The sequence below is a fragment of the Achroia grisella genome, unplaced genomic scaffold (assembly GCF_030625045.1).
Source record: "Achroia grisella isolate CSIRO2021 unplaced genomic scaffold, CSIRO_AGI_Agris_v1 utg900, whole genome shotgun sequence".
In the NCBI taxonomy this organism is placed as follows: domain Eukaryota; kingdom Metazoa; phylum Arthropoda; class Insecta; order Lepidoptera; family Pyralidae; genus Achroia; species Achroia grisella.
Genome location: NW_026713059.1, coordinates 4,003,729 through 4,025,798, shown reverse-complemented (window position 1 = coordinate 4,025,798; position 22,070 = coordinate 4,003,729). Strand labels below are relative to the sequence as shown.

The 22,070-nt window shown below is 31.2% G+C and overlaps 3 protein-coding genes across 4 annotated transcripts; 2 read left to right on the top strand and 1 right to left on the bottom strand.

The window, feature by feature from the left end:
* Positions 1 to 2,564: 2,564 nt before the first annotated feature.
* Positions 2,565 to 19,900, bottom strand: LOC131853165 (sorting nexin-25). Of its 2 annotated transcripts, XM_059203989.1 has the most exons (17): positions 19,556 to 19,900; positions 18,609 to 18,916; positions 17,518 to 17,690; positions 16,821 to 17,007; positions 15,577 to 15,826; positions 15,081 to 15,290; positions 14,475 to 14,649; positions 13,856 to 14,016; positions 13,174 to 13,347; positions 11,888 to 12,022; positions 11,422 to 11,562; positions 10,611 to 10,741; positions 10,334 to 10,455; positions 9,112 to 9,262; positions 8,412 to 8,545; positions 7,693 to 7,841; positions 2,565 to 3,489 (listed from the first exon to the last, which is right to left on the bottom strand). In XM_059203989.1, the coding sequence occupies exons 1-17, from the start codon at positions 19,784 to 19,786 to the stop codon at positions 3,433 to 3,435; spliced, it is 2,889 nt and encodes a 962-aa protein (XP_059059972.1). In that variant the 5' UTR covers positions 19,787 to 19,900; the 3' UTR covers positions 2,565 to 3,432. The 2 variants fall into 2 exon arrangements, with proteins under 2 accessions (XP_059059972.1, XP_059059973.1); XM_059203990.1 differs by lacking the exon at positions 19,556 to 19,900 and having other exon boundaries at positions 17,518 to 17,685; positions 18,609 to 18,762.
* Positions 4,185 to 6,594, top strand: LOC131853167 (vesicle-associated membrane protein 7-like). Its single transcript, XM_059203991.1, has 4 exons — positions 4,185 to 4,814; positions 5,124 to 5,313; positions 5,859 to 5,920; positions 6,294 to 6,594. The coding sequence occupies exons 1-4, from the start codon at positions 4,611 to 4,613 to the stop codon at positions 6,483 to 6,485; spliced, it is 648 nt and encodes a 215-aa protein (XP_059059974.1). The 5' UTR covers positions 4,185 to 4,610; the 3' UTR covers positions 6,486 to 6,594.
* Positions 19,901 to 20,156: 256 nt separating the features above from the next.
* On the top strand, positions 20,157 to 21,865 carry LOC131853313 (pyridine nucleotide-disulfide oxidoreductase domain-containing protein 1). The gene has a single exon (XM_059204173.1). The coding sequence runs from the start codon at positions 20,292 to 20,294 to the stop codon at positions 21,708 to 21,710; it is 1,419 nt and encodes a 472-aa protein (XP_059060156.1). The 5' UTR covers positions 20,157 to 20,291; the 3' UTR covers positions 21,711 to 21,865.
* Positions 21,866 to 22,070: the final 205 nt, after the last annotated feature.

Genomic DNA, 22,070 nt, shown 5'->3' with positions numbered 1-22,070 from the left:
CTTTCTATAAGTACAACCAGCGTGACATTCTTTCTTAATCTGATAAACATAATGCAACAGCTTGATCGATGCTTCGTTCATCAGACTGTGAACTAAGGAATATCTTAAAATAATTATTATAATGACTAACGAAAATTTGGGATAGAACAGAAGAAGATAGAATAACTTATATATAACATTTTTCTACTTAAAAAGTATAAATAAATCATAGATAATATAAAAAGAGTTATTGTGCATAAACACTTTTTCTCAGTCTGTCTTCAATGTCATATCGCCTACAATTATTTAAGCTCTCATTTTTATGGGATTAATACTGCATTCACTCGTTTTCTACTATACGACGAATAACTTCGATACATCAATGATATAGCAAGTATGGTCTACATACATTGTGGCAAGACAAGTAGCAACATAATGACACGTCACAAAAATTATATATAATATATTTAACTATATATCTATTAGCAAATAACATGCATAGCATTTATTCTGCGTCATTATAGCGTCCAAGTAGACCATTTTATTTTATATATCCACATCTGCATTTATGGCTATAGTATGGCAACAACAAAAAGAACACCAAATATTCAACTGTATATACATTCATCTATATATATACTGTAAGGCGTGAAAAAGTAATAATTAATATTATATTCTATATTACTAAATAATAGAATTTAGTTAAATAATTTTTAGCTTCTGATAAAATACCACCACTGTTACCTAGCTATCATCAATATTTAAAGTATACTCTTGAAGACATTACAACAGGACTTTCGTCTAATACCTAATATAAAAGTGAAATAGAACTATACAGTGCTATTGTAACAATTGCTCAATGCACCCATTTTCTTAATTTTCATAATCATAATTAATTTGGTGACTATACATAGATGGTGAGTATCACATGCATTATAGGTGCAACTAAAATTTCTACTTTTTAACTCATCATCACAAAAATCATTTACAGGCCTATTGAGGGACATAAGGGTTTAGACTACTATCACCATCATACCATTTTGTCTACAGTGTGCAAATGCAAGAAAACTGCATAAAGATATAGAGGAGTGTTTCCCAATACTTTTAGTGCCCTACCTCCCCGTTTTAAAATTCTTATGTATATCCTATTCTTCTATACATTACAAAATTTATAACATAAAAAATTTGAATTGTTCACTTAAGAAACTTTCTAATCACTAAAAGAAACCTAAATTATAGGTTTTAGGAAGAAATCACTAAGAAATTGTTAATGAAACTTTTCCAAACATATAATAAAAAACTGATATTCGTATTAATTTTAATAGAGTCTATGTTCGACTTGCCCCCCTGTGGGGCGTGGGACCCACGTGGGGAAACACTGATATAGAGTAATCTGGATATATAGGCCACTTCTCAACGTAGAATTCACGCATTTGATATGCACGATTTGGAACGACAAACCGCCTAGTCACATTATAGACAGTGACAACTGTTGACATAAATAAAACATCGGACATCACAGAATAATATTACGTATGTGTCGTTTTAATAGTAATTAGAGTTTAGAACCACGCATTCTGCTTTACCGCATTTCAGCTATTGCATCATATATAGCAATATGCATTCCTGCATTTTTGCGGCAAATACTATCAAGATATTTTTAAAGTATGACTATATATCATAAGTACATACAGTATACTTATGTATATACACAAGTACATATTAATTATTAATTGCAAAATAATAAATAATAATAAAATCAAATCAATTAACCTCTCTGTCTTGTCTGATATTCGCTAGTTAAAAATAAAAATTTCAGCACATTAGTATTATTTATAGAATAGAATAGAAGAGAAAATCATTTATTCAAATAAACTTAATTTAAGCACTTTTGAATAGTCATAACAATTTTTTTAACTACCGCTTGTTCGGAAAGCTGTCTCATCACAAGTAGAACGAGCAAGAAACTTGTGTGTTGTTCTTTTAAATAATCCTTATAAGTTTACATTTACAAGTCGAAATGTGTGAATACAAACTACCAACCAGCACAATTTTTTTTGGGTCAAATATAAATATACAATAAGATTAAATCAGTCGTAGTGATAAGAGCAGACCAGTCCCTACAAGCAGCACTCGTTCACGAGTATGACGGATGAGCCAGCCATCACTGCGCTCGACCATATTTTAGGGAGCCCAATGACCCGGCCCATTACGCCGCCACATGTCTGAACATTTTAGTGAGCAAGACTACTCATTCCACTCGACCACGTCACAGCTACTTAAAATTACTTGGTAGTTACAGTATTCGCACATTAAATGAGGATGCATGCGGCAATCAAAATCCGCTACGCTATCATACATCAAGAAAGTAGTATGAAAAACAAATTATAACGTTGTCCGCAAATAAACTTATTATTGGGATATATACATAAATGTTTTACAAGTTGGCTAAAATTACAATGAGATCTAACTGTATAGACATTTTTATGTCAACTTTCCAGCTGAAATGAAATTAAAATACGGAATTGCAAACCTTATACTACACTTTTTAATCAATCATAAATAAATTGATAGTTTACGTAAAAGCTATAATTATATAAAACGAAAATAAAGATTTTAAAATAATAATTCCATTAAAACGAATTTATAAATTTACTTAGGTAAATAAAATCAGGTAACTTTTCAGTTTACACTTGGGATAATACTTCATTGCTTTAAGGCCGTAAACAGATCAGGCACCATCCCATTAGATTTACATTAGAAATACTTTATTTAATCTCAAAAACCTGCACTGGACAACATTAAACTTACACAATATATTGTATCATATGTTCAAGTTTCTAAAATGGTTTGTATACAGCTTTGCTACCTCTCTCCAAACTCCTTAAATAAATTTTAGTTCAGCTTTAACTATAGTGTTTTGTCACATTCTTTCAAATCAAGAAACTACTTTGAAAGAATAATAGATAATTAGTGTTTGAATGAATATGGGCTAGATTTGTATGTGTCGCTCCATCTTATATCACTTCCCTTCAATCATGAGTTATATTAAAATAATAATCTGTATTGAAAAAATATAAAACCTGAACCTTGATAATTTAATCGAGTGCATTCTTTGGCACAAACCTCTAACAAAACTTTACATAATACAATTCTAAGTAACATATACCTTTCAAATTGTAATCATAACTTATTACTAATTAGTAGAACATAATGAGATATATGGCAATCATATTGCAAATAATAATTAAAAGTTTAATTTTTACTCCATTTTAAAAATAACTTATTATAAAAAATATACTCAGTCAAGTAGTAAAAATATACAAAAGGAATGTTTCTCATAGAGTATCAAAGATAGTGAGAAATGTCAGATAAAATCCCTGTAAGACAGTGTATAAACATTTGGTATCAATTATTCTATTGTCATGTGCTTCCTTCTTACCTATAGACACTTCAATGATAACGTTTTAGTTCAGGGAACACTTCTAGCAGAACCAATTCGAATAGTTCCTGGAAAAAATACAAACATTTCATACAGTACTTATTTTAATAAATATAATTGAATACTTATAATAAAAAAAATTCATTAATTCATTGTTGGTCACGGCTCTTGACGGAGGAATTCTTGCCATTATGAGTATACTGGTCATTCTCGTTAAATCTTAATACACTTCTTTTTTTTTTTTTTTGCTATATATGTAGACTTAGCATAAAGTCGTCTGTGACTACTCACACCTGTCTCACCTACTACTGCTAACCATGCTTTGTAAGAGATTCAACGATTGTCACATACCACCAGGTTGACCGTCAACTTGCTTGTGTTTCAATTACACAAAAAACTTTTTCTTTATCTGCTGATAGTCCTGTCTCCCTTCCTCTCTTTTCATCATAAAATACAACAAAAACTTTATAATAACGTTACCTTTAAGGGGGTAAAATAAAATACGATATAAAAATTCGGCCTTTTTGAAGCTAGAACGATGAAATTTATTTCTTTGGATTTTTTGCGTTAGACTATTAATTTACTATATGAATGATATATTATACATATAGCTATCCTGCTTTTTAGAACACAGTAGGTAATTAATTGACTTGTAAATATTTTCTAATGTTGTTTCTGAATAAAGAATTTGAATTGAATATATCGGTAATGCGATTATCGAAGACGGTGTCTGACTAAACGGATTAAAAAATAGTGTATTTCGCGAACAGTTGTCGTAATGTATCGAATTTATTGGCGGCCCGTGTGACACTTCGAGTCTGACAAGTGTGTTTTTAGCATCGAGCGGACAAAGTAATAATTTTAGAATGCGATCGCAAGATTTGTATGATAGTGGCTGTTTATACTCCATAACTACGAGAGAGGCGTAGGTGTTACCAATACTACCGGATTGCGAGCGAGAAGTGCGTGCTTTTAGTGAAGAAATTCATACAATAACTTTATTATTACATATACTTTACATAGAGCATGTGAACATTCAATAGTTTAGCATCAAAAGAAGTTTAAATACAATATAGCAGTGAATGTGTTTATATTTAGACGATTCATGGATACAATGAAATTCTTTTCCCGGTGTCAGTGCACGCGACTTTAAATAGTGACACATCAAAAAAACTTTAAACTTATTAAAATGCCTATTCTATTTAGTGCGGTGGCTTGTGATAAAAGATTGTTATCAAAATTTGCTTCGTGCGATGGGAACTTTATGGAAATTGTTGAGGAAGTGCTCTCTAAAATACCATGCGGTAATGACAAAATGACATACTCCCATGGACATTATTTGCTTCACTATATCGTGCAGGAGAAATATTTCTACTTTTGTATTACAGACAAAGTAAGTATAATTAAACCTAGTATAAAATAGATTGAATATATTTTTAAAGGATAATTTTTTTTTTAATTCGTATATTGGAAATTATAGACACGCAATTATTTTTAAATGAAGCAATCTACCATTATTTCATATCGCTTTTAATAAAAGGATTTTCAAAAATTTGTATAAATTTATATGCGCAATAATTTTTGCCAAAATCGTTAAAATAATGCAAGTTTTTTTGCAATAAATAAAATTAGACCCCAGAACAAATTAAAATTAATTAAATTAACAGTTACCAATAACTTATTTTTATAATTATTTTTGTAGTGCTGCCAGCGATCGAGAGCATTCTTATTTCTAAATGAAATACAAAGAAGATGGCACACGATGAAAAGGTGCGATGAGTTCACAGACATACTGTCTGCGGAGATGTACCGGTACAGTGAAGATTATAACACAATAACTATTAGAAAGGGAGAGTTAGATGAACTCAATAGTATTGGAGTAGGGAGCAGTGGTCAGTACTATAAGAATATTGTTTAACACAAACACATTTATTGAATACGTCACACAAATACATATTATGATCTCTTTGCATTTATTTTGAAAAAATAAGGACTTTAGTAGAATTAACTAAACGAAATAAACTATTATAGCGCTCCAGGTTAGAAAAAAAGTAATGAAAGCGTATAAAGATTTATGTAATAATAATACACATGTAACAGTGGAGTACATTACTTTTTAATATAAACTTTACTTATGTGGTTAAATCTTTATATAAGTTATATATACCATTACAATACAATAAAATACATTTCTATACACTGTAGTTATTCACGGCTTTGACCGATTATCCAGAATTAGAAAGAAAGTTGTCTATGTAGTTGTCCATTCTTATTCACCTTTGCAGTAAATGACAATTAAGTGAACCGTTAAGATGACGAGACTTATTTCAATTCAGAATTAATAAATTTATTACTTTATATATATGTACAAATGATTTATGAAAATTAAAATATTTTATGAAAATTAAATAATAATAATATATATTTTTATTTACAGAAACTATCCTCGGCGAAAAGATATTGTTTGTAAATAACATAGACAATTTAACGTATTACAGTGTAAGTATCTATATGTTGTATGTATATGTTTCTCATAGTTTCAAAGATAACAATTAATCTAAGGCTAATTTTAATCCCATACTTAAGTGAAATACCTGTCACGAAATCAATTGTCAGACAAGAATAATATACGTAGGTATATGATATTGCCTATATACTAGAAATAATGGCATTAAAAAATTCAATCTCTATAATATTAGCAATGTTATTCTTTATATTTAACTTTAACTTTTAATGCACACAATATAATATATAGTATAGTACATTTGGCGGACTTAACACCATGCGGCATTTTCTACCAGTCAACCATAGGTGGTGCAGAGAATAATTGTTATATATTGTTTCTGATAAGTATATATTTTTTTTATTTCAGACAATATCATACGTGAGAAAATCTCCGGAGCGTGTAGTGGTGCTAGTTAAGAATACCAACACGAAATTATACTTAAAGGCAGCTGTGATAATTGTATTTATTTTAGGCTTAGCTCTTTATATTTTTGGTCCAATATCTTGTGTTATATTAATCGGTGTGCTAATATTTTGTTTCTTCCGCTCTATAACATAGCTAATATATCTTACATGTATTGGATATAAAAATAATCTGGATAATGACGTCGGCTACAATCTACCCACGCGTTCCAGTCGCCATGAAATAAAACATTTTATGCGAATTTGTAGTTGAATGTTAATGTTTTTGCGATATTAAAACTAAGAGTGTAAACAATGTATAAAACATAACGATTAAAACCAATTCACATAAGTTACATATAATTAAAACATAATATAATCAACAAAAGAGTATACTTATTACACCACATTTATAGCTAAAAGTAGGAATTGAATCAAGGAATCCATATATATATGGAAACGAATAACAAGTCAAAAATTAAAGAACAGTTGAAAATAATTTAATGTAATATTTACAGACATTCAATTTTATGGGATGTTAGAAAAGATCCTATTTCTTAGATATATTTGTACGATATATATGATATTAGGCTTTAGATCACAAATATTTTAACGTGTACACAATAACAATGTATTAGGTATGATATAAGGGAAAAAATAATAATAATTTTAAATTTATCAGTTTGTATCTACACAAATCATAAAAATGTAATGAACAACATTTATTTAAACGAGCAACAAGCAAGTTACTTTAAGTAACTCTGTTTGGTAAAATTAAATAATATTCAACTATGCCTATATTAAGTTTATGTGCATAAAGATTATTTCTATTAAATTCCTTTTCACTGAATAGATTGGGTGGACGACATGGCATTTCAATTGTCCAATTTCCTTTACACATCGGTTCTCACCATTGTTATCCCAGATGTATATCTCAGAAGTACAGGTTACTTAGTCTCGCATGTGGTAGACACTGACATCCAAGAGTCACTTCTAGTATATTTTGTCTATGTTATTGAAATAGTAAAGAAGCTTATGGCCCACCTGTTAATTGTCGTCTATACACACCACAGACATCAAGTTATCATGTGATGTCTGTGACATCACTCTTGTGTTGCAATACCGGAGGTCTAAGATTTTATGCCGCCATATTAATTTTTTATTGTAATATTTTACCGCGTTTAACAGAATGCGTTAATTTTATTATAAGCAGCAATTGTGACAGTTCATTATTTGAGAAAATAGGGATGATTACTATTAGTATAATTGCTTGGCAGCTGATATAGGTCCGTGCAAAGCAACCGTCTTTTTCAAAGTCTACCTAGGTAAAATATCCGTATTTGTTAAGAACGTGTGATACTCACATAGAACAGCTGTTTGTTATGTGTGACGTCCTGCAGCGTGTGAAACAGTTTGTGAGCGCCGCGCGCGGCTGCGTGCGCACCCACCAGCGACGACAGCGCTTCCACCACGCTCTCACTGAGCTGCTGCAGCGCTAGTGTCCGTGTGTGTTCTGAACAAAACAAATCTGATGAAACTCAAATAACAAAAACATTATCATAAATTGTCTAAAACACATTCAAGTGTTATGTAATTATACCTTAAATTACACTTATTCATTTAGTTGCCTCATGAATAAGAAATATTATTAATAAATCGGTTAAGTGTCACTTAAATGAAAAATGTCTCTAAAACTTATACCTTTGGTTTATATTTCATATCTATGGGTCATGATTTAACCCAATGATGTTTAATTAAGAATAAGGATTACGATAAAATAAATAGGTAACATACCGCAGATGGTCTTAGTTCTAATACAGTTCAGACTCGAGAACGTTTAGATAAATGGTATGACATAAAGATGTATCTCAACGGCGAAACCCAAATCATAAAAAAATTATCAATGTATGAAACTTCGATAACATCCAAGTATTATGTCGTCTATTAATTATAACATTTATAATAATGATAACGGTTAAATAATGTTTCAGTACAAAACTAATTCTGGAAGTCTAATATTAGAAGTTAATTTCATGCTATGGCTACGACCGTAACACTCCATTATGTATGACGAGTCACATACCTTTATCTTGAAAATTCCTATTAGAAATATTCGCGCTGAGGACGCCACCCGGCCACCACGACTTTAGCACCACACTTATGTAATAATGCAGCATTTGTTCAGAAAACAGCCAAGATATTGTCTCCTTGATTTGCCTAAAAAATGCAATATTTGATACACATGTGTTGACAAAATTAGGACCGTTTTATTTCGATTAAAGAGTTGATTAAAGTTGTTTAGCAACTAAAAATTCTACCAAAACCTATCACTGTTTGAAAAGATAAAGTTTATAGTTACTTTTGAAATTTACATATTGGTTACCTAAATAGGAAACTACGTAAGTTAAAAAGCAAAAGGTATCGTACGATGTTTTTCAACATACTTGTTTTTAAATAAACTCAACTATAAAACTATAATGAACAGTTATTTTCCCGCCATTTCACTTTTTAAATTAGCGCCCCTACTGTCTGACGCCGTGCAGTCATCAGTTCGAAACTTGAGAAAAAAAATTGCAAATAGTGCATAAAAATAGTAAATATCAAACTTCACTATTTGCGTTATACGTGTTTAAGAGCTGCTTTATATATCGTAAACCTGTGAAATTAGATTCACTTTATAAACAAGTGTGTTGAAAAAAGATTTTATATCTTTACTTTCTAATCAAATTCAAATTTAATTAAATATTCAACACTTACTGTAGAAAAAATAGAAAATGTATTACCTATTAATAGTTCTTCCGTACGTAATCTGTACAAAAGTGACTAATGTTTTTCGTAGCCAGCGGAATACGCCGCGCATGTCGAACACTTCGCTGAGCAGCGCGTACAACGGCTCCGCTATACTGTCCCTCTCCTCACCCATTGCGGTCACATCTAAATATATAAATAAAATTGAAGTGTCTGTTTGTAATATTGAAATAACCGTTTTTTACTACATGCATATGAATATAAATACGGTACATACACCATAATAACATTTTTTACAATTTTTGTCTGTCTATCTCTTTGTTCTGGATAATCTCTCAAATGGCTGGACCGATTTTAACAGGACTTTCATTGACAGGTAGCTGATGTAATAAGAAATAACTTAGGCAACTTTTATTTTAGAAAATTAAAGTTAAATTCCAATCGGACTCAGTCGCGGGTCTGCTATATGTATATATACATAGCTAGTCTGATATATATGGTAACCGTCGAATATATATCATACATGAAGAGCATCACGTTATTATGTGGCACCACTCATGCGTTGCCATTCAAGAGCAAGAGAACTAAGATGTGTCATGACAATTGTCATATATCCTTTGATTTCACTGGCTAGTACCGAACAACCGAAACACAGATTACAAAGCAAGTGCCTTGGAGGCTGAAATAGGCGGGACTGAATTTGCGGGGCTCAAATAGGAGTCACCAACACAGACGACAGTTTACAGTCTATTTCTAGTGAATATATAATTTAAATATATTTTTTATTGTTATAAAGAGTGTTAATATCTTCAATATTTAAGTACTTTATCTTATATGGGGTAACCGTATATTGTTATTACTACTAATTTATATACAGAACAACGACAACAATTTTTATTTTTTAGGATATCAAATTTTACTTTTCGGCTTTGGTTACCCAGAATTTGTTATAACTTAATTATAACAAATTTTTGGTAACCAAAGCCGTGTAAATATTATAATAGTTCATTATATAATACGATATTTAGAAACAGGTTTTTGACAATTTACTTCTCAATATTTGTATACCTACCTATCTTGTATACGTGCGTATGTATAAAAACTTACACTATAAGAGAAGTAAATGAATAATTATGATTAATGGAATACAAAATAAACATTTCATTATTTTTCCGAAGTTGTGCTTATATGACAAGTAAATAAATAATTACGATTTTAGGAATACAAAATAAATATTTCATAAGGATTTAGTCATACTTTTGTTTGTGGAATCAGCTCCATTCCCATCAAGGTACATCGATATTTCGTCCTCGTCGGCGGAGATATGTGAGAATAACTCTTTCTCCTGAGAGGACCTATTTGTAGCGTCACTACTTGTGCTGTGGATGAAAATTGCCATTTAAAAATTTTAATAAACTAAATAAAAAAATCTGCGCCTATCACAGGATATATATAGTAAATAAAACAAATAATATATACTACCGTTGCCTTAGTTCAATGTCATATGAAAAGAAATATTTCAAAATTTTCTCACCTTTTGAAAAACGTAGGTAAAGAAAACTTCTTTTTCTTTGGTAAATCGCCCTGTTTTAAATATTCTGAGCTTGGGTTTAGAAATGTGTACAAAGCTTCACATTGATTTAAACGATCATCCTCTAAAACAAACTGGAAATAATATAATCGGCACTATTATATTGTAATTGAGTTTTGTATATGTTACATAGAATATAGAATGTTATATCTATACAAATACCGTCAGAATGCACAATGTATAATGGCAAATACATAACAGTAGATCCACAACTAAATTAATTAATTCTGAATCTAAATTAAATTAATTTATATGCAAAAAATTACGGAACAGAATTTAAATATACTGTCTAATTTACAACAGATTGTTTATATGTACAACATACAACACATATATTGTAATGTACATAAAGTATTTTTCAAGGCAAAAAGTTTTATTAGCAATCGCACATTCTAATCTAAAATTCTAACAAGTGATTCTCAGAATAATGATACACACACACACACCTTAATCTTTTTATCTGTGTCTTATACACTCGCACACACTCATGTACAAACGCAACCAGTCATATTAATCATCAGTATATATTTTATATTTAACTTACTATTTTACATTGTAGCATTGTTATTTTTCCTGCTTTGAGTTTAAGAATACATACCTAATAATAAACAAGATAAGAATAAGCTGAATTACAATAAATAATAATCGCAAAACAATAAGTCCAGGATCCCGAATGCAATAACTGAATTAAATATTTTATATACTAATAATTTACTTGTCGTTTTCATTAGAATTATAAATGTATTTGACTTACTTCTAAATATTTTTGAATTAATATTTTAGCCTTCTCTAATGAATTTCTATCATTCTTTCCAAATAAAAATTTAAACGAATTCGACGGCAACTCCAAGTTTTTAAGTTCGGAACACATAGGCCTAAGTTTTCGATGTAGTTCCTGAAAAAAAAAATAATATAATAATTTACTATTTAGTCTTATACTATAAAAACATTTTCAACCACTCCTTCGATTATTACTCTTGGTATTCTTATTCTTTATTCCTAAAAAAAAATTATTCTCAAAGGGTATGCAAAGTTAAGGCTAGCGATATATTTACATGAAACTGATAATTTAAGCACAATGAAAATATATAAATAACAGAAACAACATTCAACGATACATGATTAGATATACAAATGAAATTTAATTAAATATACAAAGTTAAGGTATTACGTAAAACTGTAGCAAAAGTAGATTTCAACATGATTGCACATATAAATACCTGAAATTCATTAAGAGTCCTCAGTAGCACCCAGCCGGTTGATATTTGTTCCGGCCTGTCGTCGCCATTTGTAGCTTCTTGTTCAGCCATGTGCACGACTATTACGAATTGTGGTGGTTTAGATTCATCTATGACCTGTTGGTAATATATTTAATTATCTTTATATATAAAAATTACGTTACGTTGTTTGTCCGCGATGGACTCCTAAATTACTGAACCGATTGCAAATTTGATTGGCATGTTTTGTGCAATTTGATTCAACTTGAAAGATAGGATAGCTTACATCTAAATTTATAGTCGCAAAATTATATTATTCAAGAACCTTAGCTACAGAAACGCGTGGCCGGGTCTGCTAGTAATATATATTTTTATAACTTCCAAATGTGAGGTAATTAGACAGGTAGATTATGTTTCACCTATTTCAGCCGCCAAGCACCTTAATTTGTAAGATGTGTTTCGGTTGTAAGGTGAGATAAGCCAGTGAAATCACAGGATATGGAGATATGATATTCTTCTGGAATAGCAATGTATGAGTGATGTCACGCGGGTCACATGGTCACGTGATATGAAGCTACTATATACATAAACAGAACTAGTTATAATTAGACGTGTCGTCAGTTTGTATGTGAATCAAATTACACGAAAATAATAGAATGAACCGCATTTATAGGATCCAACGTAATTCTAGTTACCCGCTGTATGTATATTCGCTGATAATGCATTACAAACAAAAAAGACTTTCATCTTTATAATATTTTTGTACATTTAATTTATATTGTGTTAATTAAATAAAAAAAAAATTAAATACATTTCCTGCGAAACAACGCAAAGAGTAAAAGAAATATACTATAATATATATTGACTCCCCCAATCACCACCCAATAGAACTCCAGCGGTCCTCAGTTCCTATCTAACTATACAAATTCTGTATACCTGTTACGTTTTTTTAAATTTAATGAACTTGAGTGAATGTTATTTTACTCTGTCAACATTTGACAATAAAAAAATATATATACTTAATAACATAATAATATTTAATACTATTTTATTCTCAAATGTAACATATTTCGTTACACAATAGCATGTCATTAGTAATCACAAGTATTTGTATGATAATTATGTCAGAATTACAATTTTAATTATTTAAATTAAATTAAAAAATCACAGTATTATGTCATATTTTTTCATTGGAATTCAGATATTCAGTCACATTGTAATAAATACATTTTATATAACGCCAGTAATTATTTATTTAAGGTAAAAATACGTCATACTCGTATATATACCTCAGCACTGTGAACGGTGGCTCGCCAATTGCCCAAATGTTCCGCCCATGTGTCCGTTCGTGCGAGATGTGCTTCCAACCTCATTTGTTCGCCGGCCAACTTCTCGACCTCATTGGCTAACATGGCCAGCGCTGGTGATTCCGGTTTCAGTGAGGCACGGAGCGCTGCTAATGCCTATATAGACAAAATAAAACTTGACTGACTAAACTTTATATATCAGATTTACGTACGTAATTATCATTAAATTCTGCCCAAATCTTCGATGGCGTGAACGTGTCATATTGTGTAAACGGGATAGAAAAATAGAAATAACTTTTTCATCAAATTAGAATATGTAGAATACGTATAAAATTAAAAATAATTGCATAACGGTGTAAAGGTTTGTTTGTTGTATTGTTTATTTAATAAAATAATTTCATATAATTATGACGAATATAAAAATATAGTGCAAAATAATCCCACCCCTCCTTCACTCCCAGACCGTACAATTAGACCGATATCATTGTGAGTAGAAACGCTATGATGAATGCCCCACAATCACCCAAAAGATGACTTCCAGAAGAAGTCGAAACAAGTGTCACAAACGACTGAAACATAGTAAATTAATAAAACCGTACATAGCTATAAAAATAATGAAGCAAAAACGAGTGTAAATTTTAAAATATTACAAATAAGTGATTACCTGTGTTTTGTTGTTATGCCTCTCTTGCAGTTGATCGAGCTTTCTCCTGGCGTACGTGGAGTGTTCGGTGAGGTGTAGTGCGCCCCCCACACTCTCCGCGGACGACGCCGACTCATTCGACAGCTGACGGTCCTCTATTGGCGATCTTTCACAATTTAATTCTAAAACAAAATATCTTTTATCTATACTATTATTATAAAGACGAAATACTTGATTTTATGCACAAACTCAAAACTATTTGACTGATTTAAACAGTTCTTTAAAGGATTTTATGGACTCATGAACTTTCTAATGAACCTATTGCTAGCAATGTATCATGTCAGGTTGACTCCAATCGGTTCCCCCTGGAAAGCCGCCGTATAAAAATGCTTATGCTCATTATAATCCAAATGTGAGAATCATACTTTTCACAATGGATTATGATTTCTTAAACAGTTTTATATTTATTGGAAAGTATTTCTTCTTCCTTTACTAAATTTCCTATTAGCAGTGGGTAAAATATAATGTTCCCAGGTATAAAACGAGTAACGGGTGGTTAGGTTCTTAGATGAAAATTTTTAGAAGCTACCACAAACCTAAATGCTATTATAGGTAATTTTAAAGGATATATATTTCATACCTTTGTTGGCTTCTTCGGTTGCGAGTTCCGCAATCAATGCAGTATACTTGTCACTTAATAGAAACGATGAATAATATTTTTCTTGAATTGTGTCCACAACTGTATCTTGTACTTCAAAAAATACTTCTGGCCCTTTATCACCTAATAGAAATGCTTCCATCCTTTTCCTAGTATCCTGGAATCAATTTATGTATAATTCAACAATCATATTTTGTAATTATCAAATGAGGTTGAAAGACGGAAAGGGATTGTTAGTAATGTGGACTAGATTACTAGCAATATACTATGTCAGGTTGACCTCCACGCGGTTCCACCTGGAAACTATAGTAATTGCCATTTATCAAGATTAGCTAACTGACCTGACTTAATGTCATTCTCCACTGAGCCCCCGCTAGCTTAAACCGGTAGCGCCGGGTTCATCATTATATTGTCTTCCTTAAAAATAATTGAGGTTGGAGATAATATTGGTCTCTGAAATTATTATAACTCAAATGCTTACTTAACAATAACTATATATTTGACTCTGTTTAAATTTTTTATTCTCCTTAGTGCAGTTTTAACCTAATCAATAAATAAACACAACAGTTTATTATATTTTTTTATTACCTTATCTACTTTGATTTCAGCACTGGGCGATCTTATATAGGTATAAAAAATTTCGGCACCTAATTGATGCCAACTACTTCTAGGACTGTGCCTCAATTCTTCCACTGCCATCCAGAAACCGACTAGGCCTTGGGAACACATGGTCTCTAAGAACATAGATAGATATCTACGCCCCGTCACACTTTCCATCACTTTATGTAATGGCATAGTCTGAAATAAACAGGTATATAATAGCAGTGTTTTATCGAGCTATTGTTGACTTTTACGCATCAATCGAAACAGGTTATAAAATAAGCTTAATAAATAAGCTTTACAAATTCTAACTTGGTAAAAATTATTTATATTCTTTTTTGTACAGATAGAACAAAGGAAGGAAGAATAGACCAAAGGAGGACTTATCTCTACAAGAGATCTCTTTCAGTCAACCTAAAACAGTGGAATAGGTGGTATTCAGTGAGGTAAAATTAGCAATTATGTAATTACTTCTGCTAAGTACCTTGTTATTATCAGACTCCACAGCGGGAAAAGCTCCATCCCAGCCCACCTTCCTCAGCGCATCTTCACACTCGGCCTTTGCTATTGTCAGTTGAGTAATATATCGCTTGAGCTTTTTAGCATCTGCAATCTGTTGTCTGCTTATGTTAAGCTGACTGTTAGTCTTCTCTATTGCCTCGATATCTATGCCTTTAGCCCTTTTGACATTTTGTAAGGTAGTGGCTTGCATTATCTGGGTTACGATGTCATATCTAAAATAGTTGACAGTACATATAACAAATAAACAGTATATCAAGATTTATTACCGGTATATCATGACTACATTGTTATCATGCATACTATAAATAATATTGTCTATACTCAGCGCGCTGTAGCATAGTGTGGATGATAGCGGACTATTTATCTTTTTACTGTAAAAGTAGGTAATGTATTAATAAGAATTCAGAGAGGTTTTTGTAATCAAAGTCAGTATATTAGCCCACAATGACTTTGTGGACATATATGATAATATTTTAAGAAAGATGTTACAAATGAATGTGGATGGTTATAAGGCCAGAGGAAGGCCAAAAAAGAGATGGATGGACTGTGTGAAAGATGATATGGTAAGAAAGGAAGTAAATAACGCGATGACTGCGAACAGGGATGAATGGAAACGAAAAACATATTACGCCGACCCCAAATAAATAGGATAAGGATGAAGCAGATGATGAATGACTTTGTGGACAATTGAACTTTTTGAAGACAAAGTGAATTGAAAGACAAAGTGAACTTTCATAATAATCTACTATTTAGTAAGTAGTATATTTGTCATTTCGGCATTGTCAAGGCGATCCTTATACAATGAATAGTATATATGTACTACATTTACAGTATTAGTTGCCAAAGATTTCAAATTTCAAAGTTATTATTATGTATGTATTTTAATTACATGTTAGTAGTATGGAATATTTGTAATCGGAGAAGGAAGCAAAGTCATCAATCACAATATGATATAAGCCGATCAGTTAATTACACTCTTTATTTCTAATGAGGTATAATTAATATAAGTAGTTATTTTTAGATTACAATATTTTTTCTTTTAATCTGTGGTCCTGCTAAAAACAAAGAAATTGGTAAAAAAAAGGCTGGGAACGAAAGGTACATATGGAGGAGTATAGAATAGTCGCCTCTTAAAATAATACAGCTACATACAAATATCTGTGCAACACTCGGTTTCAACAGAAATGAATGCAGTTGCCCACTCACCGTAACCGTTTCAGCGTGTCAACATTATTGCAGTTGTTAATTAGCCTTATGTAATCTTCGAACGTTTTCGCATACTCGTGTGTTCTAACATGCATTGCATTCACTTCTTTTTGAGCTTCCAAATACTGTACTATCTTCTGATTTATATAGTCTGGTTCTGTTATGAGATCAATCGCAGGAAGAAGTACTGTAATATGATGTACCATTTAAATACAATTGTTTCTACGTTTATGTTGATAAAAAAAAAGTATGCTAAAAATAAAATCAAAGTTCTATTTGACATTATAGATCTATAGTAGACTGTCTCTACTTCAGTTGTTTTATGAACAAAATGGATTTCTCGTACAAACAAAACCTTATAAATCAATAAAAAATGTACTATCACGCATAATTCAAATAGGGTAATCAGAGGCATTGTCAAATGTCGATCTGTAGTGAACACAACACTTGACATATTTCCCTAGGTATAATTACATTCAATGTGGTAGGGGTAAGCCTACCGCCGTCTATCGGATTAAGTTGGTTTGATAAGGGTGTTTAATGATAGTTTCAGTGGAGACTGAATCAGAAATATAAAGTGATACAATACGTTTTTGTTTTTTTGGTGTCCATAATTTTGAAATCAGGACCTTACGTTTAAATCACTCAGTCATGATGTTTAGCACTTTACTTGTCAATAAATGGAATGAGCACCAACCTTTGCAAGCCAATATCTCTGTCATTAGGTATGAAGTAGGCGACAGTGAGTAACAGCGAGGCATCAGACATGTTACAATCAGTTCACTAATCTGGCGTAAGTAGTGTAGTTCGGTTTCAAAAGTCATCAAGTGTGGAGCCAAAGCAAACACAGGTGGTTGGTTTACCTCTGATCTGAACAAATCATTGCACAAGGGTCAATAGTTACTAAAATATATGATCATTTTGATAAGAACCACAAAAAAAATGTACATTAAGTTAGGGGCCAACAGACAGTCATACGTATAATTAGTAAAAATCACGTTTTATATTTATTTGCTGAGTTCCCAATATTTCGGTACTGCTTCAACCACCATGATCACGGGTAAACTGAAGAGCAGCAGGTAGATGGAAAATGAAATCTTTTTATGGGCAGACATATGCGTCTACTTTCACACATCTTCGTTTGTTGCTACTACTGGAACTCGCTCGATATTCATCTCGGCAAACTGTACTCACAGTATCTTTACGTACATTTAATACACACTTTAATGTTGAAACACTACCGAAGTATCGGGAACTCAGCAAATAAATATAAAACGTGGTAAGATCCCGTGATTTTTACTAATTATACTTATAAATAATAACCGCGTCAAGTTTAAAACAGTATATAACAGACAGTCATGTATACTTAATAAACTTATACATGCATGTCTTACACAATGCAGTATATAAAATAAATAGGTATTATTTCATGTGGAATGACATATTTCATTACATAAAATAGATATATTGTTCAAAGATAACATAGTCTATAATTTATATGTTACAAATACAATTAATTCATTTAGGCATATGACATGAAAAAAAAGAACTAGGGAACAGGATAAGCTAGCTATTTTTATATCTATTTGCTAGCAATGAAGCTGAGGTCAATGTTAATGTACATCCCCTAGTAGTTACTGTAGTTTTTTCTAGTGAAATTTTGGTTACAGATCCTGACTTCATGGTTATACTATTATCTTCCACTAATGCTCCATTAGCATATACCATTACCAGTTACAAGCAATAAACTATTCCATTATATCCCAATAAAAAAATGACTGAACTCACCCATAAGTTTTGGCAATACGTATACGTTCAAAATGTTGTGTGATTCTAATAACCATGTCATTAGCTAAAAGTTTCTCTGCATCAACTCTCAGAAGTCTCTCATAGAGATTCTGTATGGCACCCCAAACATGTTCCTTTAATTTATCTACTACAGGCTCCGGTCTATGTGATAACTCCTTTAACCAACAGGTGACAAAGTCTCTTAGCATATAATCAATTAGTTGTTGTAACTGACTGTCCACAGTGCGGCTGAATATTATAGGCAGATGAGTTTTCTTTGCTGAATAGAGACCACTACTTTGGTCTTCCTGAGGAGCAAATAATAAAATACAATATAAATATATAATATTCTTAAGTATTAATAATGGCAGACTCATAGTAACGAGGAGTTGATATTAACATTGATTTAAAGTACAATTTTATATAGTTATAAACATTATATTTTGATAATAATATATATCAGTGTCATTAATTTTTATAAAATTAAAATTACAGTTATTACTGCAAAACAAATTTATCAAAATGGTATATTTATCTATATATTGTTATACACATATAATAATGAATACTACCCTTCTTAATTATCATTTTTAGGCTGAGTAATAATAATTTGATATAGATATGATACAAAACCACAGGGTTTTATTATCCAAATATTCATATACCACTAGCATAGTAAATAACAATAAAAATAACATTAATTTCCATTTGATGGTAAGATAAGGTGAATCCAAAACTATTGACTACAAAGAGAGTTGTAAAAATAAGTTATCTCTCCATCTTTCTCTCAAGTTATTGGTTTTTATACAAATTATAAATTATATAATTATAAATTCTTAGAATTTAGAGGAAATGTAGTCATTATTTACAATTTGTATAAAAACCAACAACTTGGATTACTGTGTATTGTGTATGTATAAAATATATTTTAAGTTAGGAATACAAACCTTTCGGATCTCGTCTAGTTGTCGTACTTCTTTCTCAGCTCTGTCTAGCAAGTATAGAGAAGTTTGATGGGGAGAAGACAGAGAAACATGACCCCAAAGTGTCAAAACAAATACACCTAATACTAGGAATATAGTTAACAATACTAAGTACAAAAGACAAAACATTATTGGGAAATACCATGTCAGAGCCAGCCATAAGGCCGCTGCACTCACTATGATCCAATAAAACATTATCCTTACTAAACACAAGTCATATCATTAAGTGTATATTTGGATTAATTTGCTACCACATATATATCTACAGAACATGTTTCGTTTTGAGTAATTATTTAATAATTTGAAACATTTATGATATCTAATTAAATTACATAATTATAATTATTTACGTAAATAAATTAATTGATTACAAGATTGATCACAATACAGTTTCATTAATGAAATATTTGGTTTGACAATAATGGACCGATATTGGCCGAAATAACATTTTGTGATGACTTTGACTGCTGACAGCTGACATACAGCTATAAAATGCTTAATACAATCAAGCCCTTCCATACAATCAAGTCATTCTTAGATCAGTTTGTCAGTATATGAATATATATATATTAATTCTTAGTTTAAAACTTTACTTTGCTTTTCCTTTTAAGTAACGATATAAAAAGCAGTAGTAATAAACAAAATGATTTATATTAACACCAAAAACTTACAAATATAGCACACTTGCCATATTACAAGAATGTCAAATATGAAAGCAACTTATGTGGTAGTAGGCGGAGGCATTGCTGGAGTAACCTGTGTTGATACCTTAGCCATACTGCATCCAGAGGAAAGTGTTCTTTTAATCACTGCATCTTCATTAGTTAAAAATGTAAGCAATGTAAGTTTTTTTGCCAAAACCATAGTAAAATTTGATGTCCATGAAACGGAGGCAAGTTCTTTAAAGAGGATACACCCAAACCTTACTATTGTTTATGATTCTTTAACACACATTGATACAGTTAATAAAGTGGTTACTACTGATGGAGGCATATTGTTGGAATATAACGTGCTATGCATTTGTACTGGTGGCATACCAAAACTTATTTCAGACTCAAATAATAGTAAAAGAATCCTTGGTATTAGAGACACAGAGTCTGTACACGAATTTCAGAGTAAACTTAAATCAGGCCGCAGGATGCTTATAGTTGGAAATGGTGGTATTGCATCGGAAATTGTTCATGCCACAAGAGGAATACAAAAGGTTTGGGTTATAAGAGATGATTATATATCAGCAACATTTATAGATCCTGGTGCAGCAGAGTTCTTTCAAGACACATTTAAAAATAAATCTGCAGAAGAAACTTCTGCAAGCGCTGTACTAAGAAGACATATATTTACGGAGGAAGATACTCTAGTGAGCCTGAATAAAGATTTAAAATCTGCAGCATTAGGCCCTGACTGGTATCGTAAACTGGAAAGCATAAGAAATGAAACTGGTGAACAAGAACTTCAAATTATATACAAAGTTGAAGTAGTCTCTGTTATGGAAAGAGATGGAGAGTATCCATTGGAAGTAGAACTTACTAATGGACAGAAAATTCAATGTGATTTTGTAATATCAGCAACTGGAGTGATACCAGCCAATAATTTTACTTGGGATTGTAAGCCAGGAATAGGTTTAGATGGAGGGCTTTCAGTTAATGAATTCCAGGAGACAACAATAAAAGATGTTTATGCTGCTGGTGATGTAGCTCATGCGGCTTGGAATCCTGGTGCTCATTGGTTTCAACTAAGACTGTGGACTCAAGCGCGACAAATGGCCAGCATGGCTGCAAAAGCCATGCATGCAAGAATCACTAATGAAAAAATTTTACAAGACTTTTGTTTTGAATTATTCACTCACTGCACTACTCTTTTTGGGTATAGAATAGTTTTATTAGGAAAATATAATGGTCAGGGTTTGGGGAACAATTATGAAATTCTTTTAAGGACTACACCTCGTCTCGAGTATATAAAATTTGTGATACAGAATGGTAGATTACAAGGTGCAATACTAATTGGTGAGACTGATTTAGAAGAAATGTGTGAAAATCTTATCCTTGATCAAATTGATTTGACACCATTTGGTGATGATATATTAAATCCTGATATTGATATTGATGATTATTTTGATTAGTATTTATAAAATATATAGTATTAGAAATTTTATTTTTTTTATTTTCACTTTTATATAAGTTTGTGAGTATTATTATGTTAATACTCACAATTTGTGATAAATTAGGTTTAGTGATTCTAATTTGTAGATATAGTTACTCAAAAGAAAGAAATGTAGTCGCAAAAAGCCAAAAAGTATAAAAAAAAGTCTGCTAAATCTAATAATAAAAGACGATGCACATGCCGTTTTTTATTTATGTTGTTTGTTATTTATGATAGAAATAAATTAGATTTTTTTTCCTACAAATATCGTTAATTTGCTATACCAATCAGGGAGGTTTTTGTTGTATTGACCACTCGTAAGTTGCTTATGCTTATCGCA

Excerpts from the sequence above, each read along its gene's own strand:
- LOC131853165 (XM_059203989.1), bottom strand. The coding sequence starts at position 19,786 with ATGTTTTATTGGATCATAGTGAGTGCAGCGGCCTTATGGCTGGCTCTG. Across the intron at positions 18,917-19,555 it reads AACTAGACGAGATCCGAAAG|GAAGACCAAAGTAGTGGTCT; the intron begins GTTTGTATTCCT and ends TTTGCTCCTCAG. Across the intron at positions 10,742-11,421 it reads TAATTCAAAAATATTTAGAA|TTTGTTTTAGAGGATGATCG; the intron begins GTAAGTCAAATA and ends TATTATTTCCAG.
- LOC131853313 (XM_059204173.1), top strand. The coding sequence starts at position 20,292 with ATGTCAAATATGAAAGCAACTTATGTGGTAGTAGGCGGAGGCATTGCT.
- LOC131853167 (XM_059203991.1), top strand. The coding sequence starts at position 4,611 with ATGCCTATTCTATTTAGTGCGGTGGCTTGTGATAAAAGATTGTTATCA. Across the intron at positions 4,815-5,123 it reads ACTTTTGTATTACAGACAAA|TGCTGCCAGCGATCGAGAGC; the intron begins GTAAGTATAATT and ends TTATTTTTGTAG. Across the intron at positions 5,314-5,858 it reads TATTGGAGTAGGGAGCAGTG|AAACTATCCTCGGCGAAAAG; the intron begins GTCAGTACTATA and ends TTTTATTTACAG.